General features: G+C 35.5%; 1 protein-coding gene across 3 annotated transcripts in view; it reads right to left on the reverse strand.

Annotated features, from left to right (window-relative positions):
• Window positions 1-12,865, reverse strand: part of LOC150093698 (kielin/chordin-like protein) — a 1,333,292-nt gene that overhangs the window by 678,735 nt on the left and 641,692 nt on the right. For all 3 annotated transcript variants that reach the window (XM_090412628.1, XM_090412627.1, XM_090412629.1), the window contains one exon: window positions 4,162-4,238. In XM_090412628.1, the coding sequence (XP_090268754.1) occupies window positions 4,162-4,238 (77 nt within the window). The remainder of the gene's footprint in view (window positions 1-4,161; window positions 4,239-12,865) is intronic.

A 12,865-nucleotide genomic window follows, 5' to 3' on the forward strand; every position in this document is an offset into this window, starting at 1 on the left:
AACCCTTGTCAATTTCTTTGAGAAGCTAAGGAAAAAATTAATGTGACCAATATGTGGTAATGGCTATAATATGGATATATATTGTTTCTTTAAACAGAAGGATTTATCCTAGCTACTCAAGAACAGGCAATGCAAACTAATTCAATCAAAGCAAGAAATGAGGACATCAGTAATAACAGCAAAATACAGATTATTATTAACATCTCACCTCCATGGAGTCGAAGACTCATCGTGGGAGGTACACACTGTTGCACATAATGCTCATCCAACCATGCTCGAACTGATTCAATGTGTCTACATTCAGAACACACACACTCAGGCAATGCATTCCACTCATCAATCACTCCCCATGTAAAGAACCTACTCCTCACTCCTCTGCTCACACCCTCCTTTATACACTTTCCATTGATGGCTTCTTGCAATCAGAAAGATGAAAAAGATGAAAGTGTAGAACATCTGATCAGTGCCTGCAACAAGATAGCCCAAACTGATTACAAATACCACCATGATCAAGTGGCCAAAATAATTCATTGACATGTATACAAAAAAAAATGCGGTTTTCCCTTCTGATAACTGATGGCAGCATAAAATAGAGACAGTACTGGAAAATAAAATAGCAAATATTCTCTGGGACTTTAGAATACAAACTTGGAACACAGTAGACCTGACAGCATTACAATTATTGAACATTGATAAGTTTCGATCATTGACATTGCAGCACCCACTGATAACACAACAACAAAGAACTGTAAAAAATTACTAAACATCAAGATCTGGCATTCAAAATTGGCTTGATGTAGTTTAAACATACCAAAGTCATCCCAATTATTATTGGTGCACTTGGTGCCATTTCAAAGAAGCTATCCAACTTCAACAACTTGACCACATATGATCTATCTTACAGATAGATCATATGTGGCAGACAGACAGACTATTCTTAGATTCTTGGGTAGAATCTGAATTGCTCTGTATCACCAGTCAAATTTTTTGAATGATATCTGGTTGTGACTGTGTTTCAATTGTGTGAATAAAGTCATAGTGATAATACATATATATACATGAACACAAACAATACTACATCTCATGAAATCAGGCTGCAGAATAACTAATTTATCCAAATGATTATATTAATCTCTAGTGATTAGAAAAGATAATTAAATGTGCTTTTCTATGGACATCAACTGAATACTTGGAATCCAGTTATATTAGGTAGTTGGAGAGGTTACTGATTATGTGAATAATGAAATTTCATTGTATAATATTCAAGATTTAGTTGGATCATTTTTTAAAACAACCATCAAGACTCAATGAGCGAGACCATACATCACCCACATCAGCTGTCATATATTCTCTTAAATGCATTCACCTAGATGCAATATAGCTCTCTCCCCTTTCTTAATAGCACACAAACTTAACTTTCCCAGATGCACCCCCCCCCGTTCTTTCTCCACCTTCTATAATGAAAAATTTCAACCAATAACATTCTTTAAGAAGTTTATATAGACTGAATCATATCACCCCTCTTTCTCCAGTTTAACAGTATCTGCAGTCCTCATACTCTCAATTTGTCCTCATAATCTATATTTCATAATCCTGATATTATCTTTTAACTCTTCCTTGCACACCCTTTTCATAGCCTCTTCATCCTCTCAGAAGCAACAAAAATAAAAAATCTGCATACAGCAGTCTAAGTGTAGTTATATCAAGAGGCAAAATGATTTCCTTATCTTTATATATCAATATTTGTTTCAGAATTTTACAATTATCTTCAGTGCTGTATGTGCAATTTTTACTATGGGATCTTTGAACTTAATTCCCATCCACCATAACTCCATAATCCCTAGCCTCATCAGTTTTCCCAAGCATAATCTTCTCAGAATAATATCAGCTAAGCTAACGCCTTTTTTCTCCCCCATATAGGAAGTAAGCGAGGCTGTTTTAGCACTATCTAACTTTTGGAGACTGAGGGGGAAGTTCAATCTCCACTGGTAGCAATCAGAGATAGCTGGCCCAAGACTATCACTAGTACCAGTGAAGTGCCAAAATGCATTTAGGTTACTAACATTGAATGTCCAGCTATTGCCATTTGCCGACAGTTCCACTCTATGCAAATCATTCTGTAAGTGCTGTACAAGGCGTATTAAAAAAAAAAGACCAAACCTTTTAAAATAGCACACCACCCAGTGTGCTGCGGCTACTAAGCGCACCTAGTGGCAGGTTTGACAACAAACTGCTATGAGCATTAGTCATTGAGTTACATCTGCTGAAGTGAGCACACACACAAGCTTTTTGTCAGATTAGTGACAAAGTGACAATGAAAGAGATTGAAGAACAATGTGCGTGTGTGTGTGTGTGAGAGAGAGAAAAGTTTTTACCAAGTTTTGCTGCAAACTTAGTAAAAATTTTACAGAGGCATTTCAATTGCTTAACCAAGAATACAGGAGGACTGTATGAGCCAAACACAGTGGTATGGGTGGTTTAAGTATTTTAAAAAGGGCAGAGCATCAGTCAGTGAAGATTCCAGGCCTGGATGACCTTCCACATCAACAGACGACTACCATGTCGAGAGAGTTCATACTGTGATTCGTGGAATCGTTGTTTAACTGTCTGAGAAGTTGCTGATGAAGTGGCCATCAGCATAGGATCTTGTCATCAAATTTTGACTGAAAAACTTCAGATGTGTCGCATCAGTGCAAAATTCATACTGCGTTTGTTGACCGATGAAATCAGTAACACTAGTAAAGGGGACTACAGTGCTTAAAATATTGCAAAATGAGCAATAAAGTCTTTATAGCAAAAGTTCGGTCTTTTTTTGAACATGCCTTGTATATCAGTAATATTAATGATTTTCTCAACCTATCTCTGCATCATCAGTAAACAATTGAATATCTCCTGTCAGGTCCTTCCTAATATCTGTATTATGCAGATTAAACAATAATGATCCAAGGACTGTTTAGTGGAGATACCCATTGGTCATCTTAATCTTGCAGATTTACATCTTTATATGCTACTTTCTAATACTTGTCCAAGCCAACTGTTCATAATCCAATCTCATATCTTCCAATTTATTCAACAGCCTTTCATGTGATATCCTCTCAGTAGCCTCAGCAATGTTTAACAGTATCAGAGTGTATGCATTTCCTTTATCCAACTCAGTTCTAACATTATTACAAAATATGAGCAAATTGCTCAGATCCTCCCTTTAGTAAATGCATCCTGTTCTTTGCAAAATATAGCTTGCCATTCAACTCATTTCTGTATGTGAGTTCTTACCAACTTCTCTATAATTTTCCCCACCACTGATATTAATAGGTCAGTAGTCAAACAGATCAGATTTTGCAGCACCCTCATATAATGTGGTTATAATGCACTCTTTCCATTTCTGTAGGATCTTTCCTGAGCTGAGACTCAAATTATGCAAGTGTGCCATGGTTCTAGCCAATTCTGTTGAACGGTGCTTTAGCATACATGCTGATATCACGTGTCCTTACTGCCGAATTCTTATAGAGCTTATTCAAAACTCTTAAACCTCATTCTCATGTATCTCTATCTCTTCAACCCATGTAGTCATAGCACTGTGTGCCATGTTACATACACCTGGTTGATAGATCTTAGTGAAGTGACTGCTCATTATTTGAACAATTGAATATGCTTCTGATACATGGGTATGTCTACATTTCATAACGTTACTGTTTGTTCATTCTGTCTTTTACTTGCAGCATAACTAGAATTCTTTTGAGTTTCATGTAGTCTGCATAACCACTTTCTTTTCATACTCCAACTTAGCATTCAATTAAATATTAATAACTTTACCAGCCTATGTTTTATATATTTCATAACTTTTCTCATCCTTGTTCATATTTCACATCATCATTTTCTACTGGATATCTTGTTAAGGTTGCATAGCCATTTTTTTTTGCCCTATTTGTTTATTGAACTCTAGGGGAAACACACACACACACATACTGCATGAATCATTTAAGCATCTTATAAAACATCACAAGCACTGCTGATATCCTTCCCATTTAGAAACTGATACCATGGGATCAAATATAGTTTTCGCTTGAGTTTATCATGTAATTAGATTTTAGGCAATCAACAGTGTAGTCTGAAGGCAGGAAGTATTGAATGGTAAACATTTTATGAAAACCAAAAGCTTACCTCACATATGCAATTACTGCAAGAATTAGGCTGAAACCATTCCATCATTTTTATAATTTTGCCTTCATATTCACAGTCTGTACATCACATAAAGAAAATAAAATCCTTGTTAGTTCAAAAAAAAAAAAATGCACACTAAAAAAATTTGCATATAATATAATTCAAGTTTTGTTTTAACTATAATAACACTTCAATACTGGAAAAATTAACAGAAAAATCACATCAATAAACAAAATAAAAATGTTTTCCTAAAAATCTCTGAGTAATGAAAACCATTTTTTCTTTTTAAAGGAAACCAATGCAGATAGAAGACAGAAATCTTTCAATACACAAATAGTGGTAGAACAAGGGATCATATCCCTGGAAGTTGTGCAAAAGTGTGGTTAGTAAGGGTTATGCAGACTCGTCCTCTGCTCTGGTGAATGAGCAGAATGGATTAGCAGAGGTAGTTGTGAGTGTCTCAATAGTGAATAAGTTTAAGGAGAAGTATGATAGGTATTGTATGAATGATGTTTAGTGTGGGGTCTTCCACAATGAACTTTTGACTGATACCTGTATAATAATAATAATGATAGAACTGTTGAATCTTATCATGTTATATACAAAGTTAGGTTGGGTAATAATAGTAATATATATAATTATATTACTTTAGCTCCTCAAATGAACAGGATGGTGGTTGTTTTATACTGGGCAATGAAAATTATTTGCAAACTACTTGAAAAAGTAGGATTTTACTGAAAAAGAGAGCCAAAAGGCTTCACTTCGGCAATGCAAAATTATTCCAATTAAGTGGATATTTAATCCAACATTATTTCAAAGCCAAATAGAGAAACTACAAGAGTTTCATGCCAAATATAGAAATTATAAAAGTTTCAGTGGATCCAAGCATAAGCAAACTTTTCATGACAGAGAAACTATAAAAGTTTTGGCAGATCCAAGCGTAAGCAAACCTTTCATGACAGGGACATGTTTGGTTGAGATCCCAGTTCTCAAATTAACTAATCCTTAGCCCTCCCTTACTAGTAATGCACAACAATACATCTACTCCCAGATCTCTTGTCTCCTCAATTCAATAATTACCCAGCAAGTGTATACTTTGCATCTCATCACTGTGTATTTAATTTCAGAACCTTACATTTTGCAACACTGATCTGAACATTACACTCAACTGCCCACTCACACAATCTATTCAAGTCCTCCTATATTATCCACTTGATTCTTCATCATTGTGCCATAATCACTGCTTGCCACATATCGAATAAACTTTCTAAGATTTTTCTTGGTCTGATTGGTTGGCCGATTGGTTCGTGTATCCACTCTCCAGACAAAGGGCTGTGGGTCCGAATCTTGTCTTGGGCATGTATGTTTGTGATTGTCTATGAAAATAGTAGTGGTGGCGGTGGGCAGTAGATGGCATTGGTGTAGATGATGCAGTTCACTGTAGTTGAGAGGGAGAGTTGTAGAGTAGGTGCCCTCCATCACTTTCTGCTTATATAGTATATGCAGAAAGTGATGACTCCACTGTACCTTCTTCATCGTCTCAATTTATTGTGTTATTCCTTCATTCATCCATTTGAAAACCTATTCTTCAACCTTTTAACTGTTGGAATACACTCACACATTAATGCTGTTAAATATCTCTTATTCAGTGCCCAAGCATCATATCATTTATCCCCTATCTGCTTAACTCTTCATTCCATGTTATAGCCCCAGGCTGTCTCCTAAGCTTTTCAGAATCAGCAGTCTTATAAAGAAAATAAACACATACATCCACATACATTCTTTCCTCAAAGAAGGCTTCATCTGGCTGGTAACTATCCAGGAGATCACTTCATACTCACTCTCACCAACTAGAGGGAAATACAACATTTCACTCACAATTCCATCCTTTGATGAAATGATCAAATCTTAAGAATTAAACAAGGAATACTCTTATTCCTTGTTTAATCTCTTTATTCCAATCTATATTACCATACTTAAAATCATCCCTCCCTTGTTCACTAATCTAATTGATTATACATTTCTTCGTCACTACCTTTCACATTCTCTGGTCTGCAGGAACATCTGACAAAATATCTCTTGAAGTCAACCTCCCCCAACCATACTGCCTCAAACCATTACTGCTATTCCCCTCTAGCATCTCCACTTTATGTGGACATAATTCCCCTAAAATTATCAGCAGCACTCTCCTCCCCCTCCTTTCATTCCTACTTATTGCAGTTTTTTGCACCCACAATTATTATAGCTTTCATTCTGCCAGTCTGTTTCACATTTCCTACAGAAAAGTTTTCACACTTTGTACAGAATCATTCTTTCTCTTGTCTCCTGTTCAGTTTCTCTGCAAACACTCCTCGATATTTTGCCATGCATGCTAAACTTACACAGTGTTTGAGTCCATGGAGGAAGGGGAACTTTCGAGATTACTGTCATGTGTGAGTAATAACCATTCATTAAAATAAATACAGGTAATAATTTGAACTTCACATCATTATTTATGTGAACATCACATGCAAAAAAGTTTATAAACTTTTCAGGATTTTATAAGTGAATTATCCAATTTCGAACAGGCTATGATTTGATAATTCAGTTATTACTCTGTTCTAGGCTACTCCATATAAAGAGTATATTCATGCATTTATTTATTTTGTGACACTTATCTATGAAAGGTTATAAACCTATAGTGCATAGTACATGATACCATGGATGGGTTAAGAGCTTGTTTTTTTTTGCAGTTTTTTTTAATTTTATTTGGTTTTTTATATTTTTCATTTAATTCACTTTTTATTATTTTTTAATTTACATAGTTCAGAAACTCTGCTCTAGAAAACCAAACACTGCATTTTTTCAAACTACTCCAGGCCTCTAGAAAGTTCAGCAGCAGTCTGACACTAGGTAATGAAATTCATCTTCCACCTTATTACACTAATGTACTGTGTATTGATTATAATCAATAGCAGTGTATTGATTATATTGAGTATTGTGTATAATCAATACGTACAGTATAATGATAAGTCTCTATAAGTTCAGTGTAGTTAGTAAAAACCTATGTTAGTATGGTTTGGTTTCTTCTCATACTAACATAGGTTTTTTTTTCTTTTGCAAGCAAGAAAGCCTTAAAACATACCTAGCTACAAGCAAACAAATGCCTGTCCTCAGGGGATGCAGAAGAAGAATGTAAAGCAGGGGTGGCCAGCCTTTTACATTACATGCACCAATATTTTCCCATACAAATTCAAATACACCATAGAATCATGTACCCTTAAAAACTCCCAGCAAAAATATGATTTAATAAAAAAAAAAAAAAAAAAGATTCTCTCTCTCTGTAACTCAGACCCAAGCACTAGCTTCAGTTTTCCTTCTATTTCAGTCTGATGCACTTTACAGTGTCTATTAAGATCATGTCTTTTATTATGTGAGAAAGTGTTTTCACAAACAATGCACAATGGTTTTCCTGACAGATTGACTCTAAATAATAACTCATTTTCCCACTGTCCATTGAATTTACACTTACTATCACCTTCTGTTTTTCTTTTGTGTGAATATACTATAAATAATAACTCATTTTCCCACTGTCCATTGAATTTACACTTACTATCACCTTCTGTTTTTCTTTTGTGTGAATATACTATAAATAATAACTAATTTTCCCACTGTTCACTGAATTTACACTTACTATCACCTTCTGTTTTTCTTAAGTACAGCCAAGAGTTTGAATGATTGTAAATTTTTGCCTGCTGCTTATTATAGTTGAGGTTTGAAACATCACGGTACATTTCTTTTGCACTGTGATGAGTAACTGAATGTAAAAATAAGGCTTATTTTTTGAAAAAGTACAAAACTGCAAATGTTTACAAAGGATGAATAAAGCACAACTCTGTAGTTCACAAGTATCAATTGTAAACTAACTGACAAAAACCTCTGTTGCTAATGCTTGGTTCCTCGGGATCAAACAAGTGAATGTGCAAAAGATGTGCATGAAACAATACAATTGCTAAAAATAATTACAAAGTTTTAGCTTTTTTTCTACAAATCAGTTTCTGGTTAACACATTTTGCATGAAGTGGCTTACTTTTTTATTATTATCATCGAGGTCCAATGCATCACTTCTAATCATCCAATGTGTCACTTTTTGGCACATGTGCCATAGCCTGGCTATCCCTGATGTAAAGCAAGCTTCATTAAACAAGATAATATTTCATAATATAAACAACACCAAAAGAGAAAAAAATAATTTGATTTATTGAAGTTACTAATATTTTACTCTCTGTCTATCATCTTCAGAGCACAAATTATAACTATCACTAGCACACATGTACTAAACTAAATCATCAGAAACAATTCAAATTGTAACTGAAATAGAAGTAATGTCCTATCCTTAGACTGAAGAGAATAGAAAGAAGAAGAGACTCTATCGCTGCAATAGATGAAAACAAATAGATTTCAGAAGTTTATTTTGCACTTGGTTAGACTATGATAAATTTAGTTTAATCCTTTATCCAAGTGTAAGCAAACAAAGTTTGCAACTGAAAATATCTTCAGGGCCGAGGTAAAGTGGTCACCTTACCTCAGTCCTGAAGATATTTGCTTACACTTGGATAAAGGATTAAACTAAATTTATCAAAGAGATTTCATTGTCTATTTCTGCCAAAAAGATCTTGGAGAAATCAGTGAGGGACCATATACAGCATTGGGCAGATGAGGATAATGTTATCTGTGAGAGTCAATATGGATTTGTAAAGGGGGTCTTTTGTAAAAATGAAAAAAATAGAATCCAGTCAAAAATACAAGGTGTCCATAACCATCTATGAGTAAGGGTAAACTTTCTTTTTCCCTTTTCACTGAAATAATAACCAAACTTACACCAGCATATTATGAAATGTGTAGAGTATTCTGTTCTTGTTTTAATGCTGTTATACTCTTCATACAGTATGAACATTACAATCAGAGTGACAGAAGTAGCAGGTTTTATAAGAAAATAGTGATTAGGGAAAAATTAGAACAAGACAGTCTGGAACTATAGCTGAAGAGTTAGTTGAAAAGAAGCGGGATTAATGCTGCTTGGAACTATATATGAAGAGTTGGGTGAAAAAAGATCAATGCTCGGGAATACAATTAGTCCTTGACTCATGATGGGGTTCCGTTGCTCCTATTGTAAATTGAAAAGGCCATAAGTCAAAAATCACTATATGAATCATATGTTAACAATTAGCATCCCTGAATGCTAAAATGCACAGATCTGGTTTGTTATATTTTTAACTAATTTTACTCTTTGTTTATAGTGAAATAATACAATGTACAAATTATAACATAAAATTATTGTAAATGGTACTGTATTGCATTGTACACTCATGATTCATTATTTATTACAAAACAGTACCATTTACAGTAATTTTATGTTATAATTTGTACATTGTATTATTTCACTATAAACAAAGAGTAAAATTAGTTAAAAATATAACAAACCAGATCTGTGCATTTTAGCATTCAGGGATGCTAAGTTAACATAATAAGCCTTGACATACTTTTTTAATATGAGTCTTGGACTGGGTCAAATTCCTAAGGAGTGGAAGGAGGGCAAGATTGTGCCATTTCATAAAGGAGGTGATAGAACTCAAGCATTAAACTATAGGCCTATCTGTGTATCAGGTGTTGTAGTTCAGTTGTTGGAGAAGCTTGTGAGAACTAGGTTCCAGAATTAGGTTGACAACCATGGTATTATCTTTTATGGACAGCATGGATTTGCTAAAGGGAGGTCAAGTTTTAGTAATCTACTTACTTATTACAATAAGGTCCATGTGGTTAGACTAATGGCAATGCACTTCGCAACCATATGCCTGGGGAAGGAGTGTCCTAGTTGAATCGTTGAATCACCTAGGTTTGATTCCCATCGACGACGTGAGGAGCTTAAAGATCTTCCTCAGCCATAGCCAAGTTAGCCGGTCTTGGGAGTGGTCAGCAGGATTTTTCCTCCCAGTTTATCTCAGGGTTTTCATCCTGCAAGCAGGCAAACCAGCCCTGAATCTTAAGTATTCCTGATTGTATCCATGTGTGAACACACACATGGATACAGTCAGGAATACTTAAGACAATCCCTCCAGCCATAGGTCTGAATTGTTAGCTATGCAGGTTTTGAGCACGGATAAAAATATGGGGTAACTGAGGTAGTGCCATACCGCCCCATAAAAGAGGCTCACACCCATTGAAACACCATATGAAATGAATGAATGAATAAGGTGACTGCTTCCACGGATAGAGGAGAAGGAAACACAGTAATATACTTAGATTTCTCAAAGGCTTTTAATAGATTACCGCATGATAAGTTGATAGTCAAACTAGAGAGGATGGGGTGATATTAAATTGGTGCATTGGATTGGAGACTGACTATATGATAGGTATCAACAAGTTGTGTATGGGGGAGCTCCAGGAAAAGGAAAGTTATTAGTGGTGTGCCTCAGGGGTCTGTTTTAGGGCCATTACTCTTTAACTTGTATATTAATGATATTGGTGAAGATTTGGATAGCAATATTCAGTTGTTTGCAGATGATGCAAAGTTGGGATGAACCATGAAGAGTAGAGAAGATGTTGTGGCCTTACAAGAAGACTTGAATAAATTGAGTGATTGGGCATGGGAATGGGGATGAGTTCAATGTTGCAAAATGTAAGGTTTTAAAATTTGGAAAACAAAAATGAGATGATGGATTTTTGCTTGGTGAGAATATATTGTTGGAGGTGGAGGAAATAAGAGATCTGGGGGTGATAGTGGATAAGGATCTGAAATATAGGGGACACATAGCCAAAATTGTGAGGACAACACAAAGGCTTCTCGGAATGATGCAGAGGACACTCACTTGTAGAAGTAGGGAGATTCTTGTTCCATTGTATAAGGCTTTGATAAGGCCACACATGGACTATTCTGCCCAGATTTGGGCACTTGGTTTTCAGAAGGATGAAGAAATGTTGGAAAGGGTCCAGAGGCGACTAACTAAGGTAGTTTCTAACCTCTGGAATGTCAAATATGAAAAAAAGATTGAGAAGATGCAATTTACTGAGTTTAGTGGATAGGAGGACAAGGGAGGAGATATGATAGAGACCTACAAGTTAGTAAGGAGGTTATTATAGGATCAATGCTGGAGAGGTTCTACTTAAAATAGTGGGAGATCAGGGGAGAACCAGAGGTCATCCCTGGAAACTGTATAAAGAGGGTGTGAGTAGGGAAGTGAGAAGCAGGATTTTTTTTTTTTTTTTTGCAGAGTTGTGAATGATTGGAATGCCTTGTCTGAGAGTGTGGTGTCTGCAGAGAATTTGTGTTTAAAGCACGGTATGATGAGCTGTGTATATGATAAAAGGACCTCCTAGATGAGTCTTTGACTCCATGGGGTCTTGGGTAATAATAATAAGTGAAAGGAGTAGTTGTTAAGATCTTGGAGAAATTAGTGAGGGACCATATACAGTGTTGGGCAGATGAGGGTAATGTTATCTGTAAGAGTCAATATGGATTTGTAAAGGGGGGATTTGTTGATGAGGGAAAGGCATATACTGCCATTTTATTGGATTTTGCAAAGGCAATTGACAGAGTGCCACATGATAAGCTGATATTTAAGTTTCAGCACATAGGTTTAGATGTTGGGTTAGTCAACTGGATTCAGGATTGACTGTCTGATAGGTATCAGAGAGTTGTGTATGGTGGGGCAGTATCAAGGAGGCAGAAGGTTACAAGTGGGGTTTCCACAGGGCTCAGTACTGGGACCTGTATTGCTTAACCTTTATATCAATAACATTGTCAATGGATTGCAGGGGGATATTCAGTTGTTTCCAGATGATGTAAAGCTGGGAAGGATTATTAGTAATAGTGCAGATGAGGCAGCCCTGCAAGACGATTTGTCTTATTAATAGAAGCAAATGCCTGTACTAATTTTTATACTTTAAACTTTTAGGGAGACTCAGCTTCTTATTTTTGCTATTCTTCTGCTTTTCTCTCTCCTTTTTAATTCTTCTGCAAATTCATGTTTCCAGGGCTAGTTCTATAAGGTCTTTGTTTGAATTCTTCTTCCACAGCTTTCCCCAACTGCTCTACATCTTCATTGTCCACCTGTAAGTCCAACTCATTAACTAACAGCACTATCTTATCAGCAATCTCTTGTAACATTTTGTCAAATTTTGCAAACTTATGAACATATTTTTCAGCAGCTTCTTCCAAACAATATTCAATTACTTTGTCACCTCACCATGCTGCATCTACATTTTTTATACAGTGCAAGATGTTATGCTCCTTCCAAAAATCTCTGAAGGCTTTTTTTTACCCTCAACAGCAGCAATGGCCTGAGTAAAAGCATTTTTTAAATAATATGCCTCAAAGACAGCAGTAAAACCATGGTCCATGGGTTGTGGGAGCAAGGTGTATCTGGTGAATATGTTAATAGGAATGTAAACATCATGTGAACATGATAAGTGCAAGTAGTCATAAATTGCTCACACACTTAGTAAGTTAAGGTCTGACTGTATAGCTGTAAAGTTGGTTGAAAGAAGATTAGTACTGCTGGGGTGCTAGTCAATACATTACTGTTTATGTCTAAACATTGCTGCTGTTTAACAGCAGGAATATCTGAATGTATTCCATGGGTCAGGATGTTAAATAGTTATATTTTTAAAAAATATTGATAAAACTAAGATAAAACTGTAATCTGAAAGAAGATATTCTAGAATT

The sequence above is a fragment of the Typopeltis vanoorti genome, chromosome 23, assembly GCF_054136105.1.
Source record: "Typopeltis vanoorti isolate ZY-2024b chromosome 23, IOZ_Tvanoo_1.0, whole genome shotgun sequence".
Lineage (NCBI taxonomy): Eukaryota > Metazoa > Arthropoda > Arachnida > Uropygi > Thelyphonidae > Typopeltis > Typopeltis vanoorti.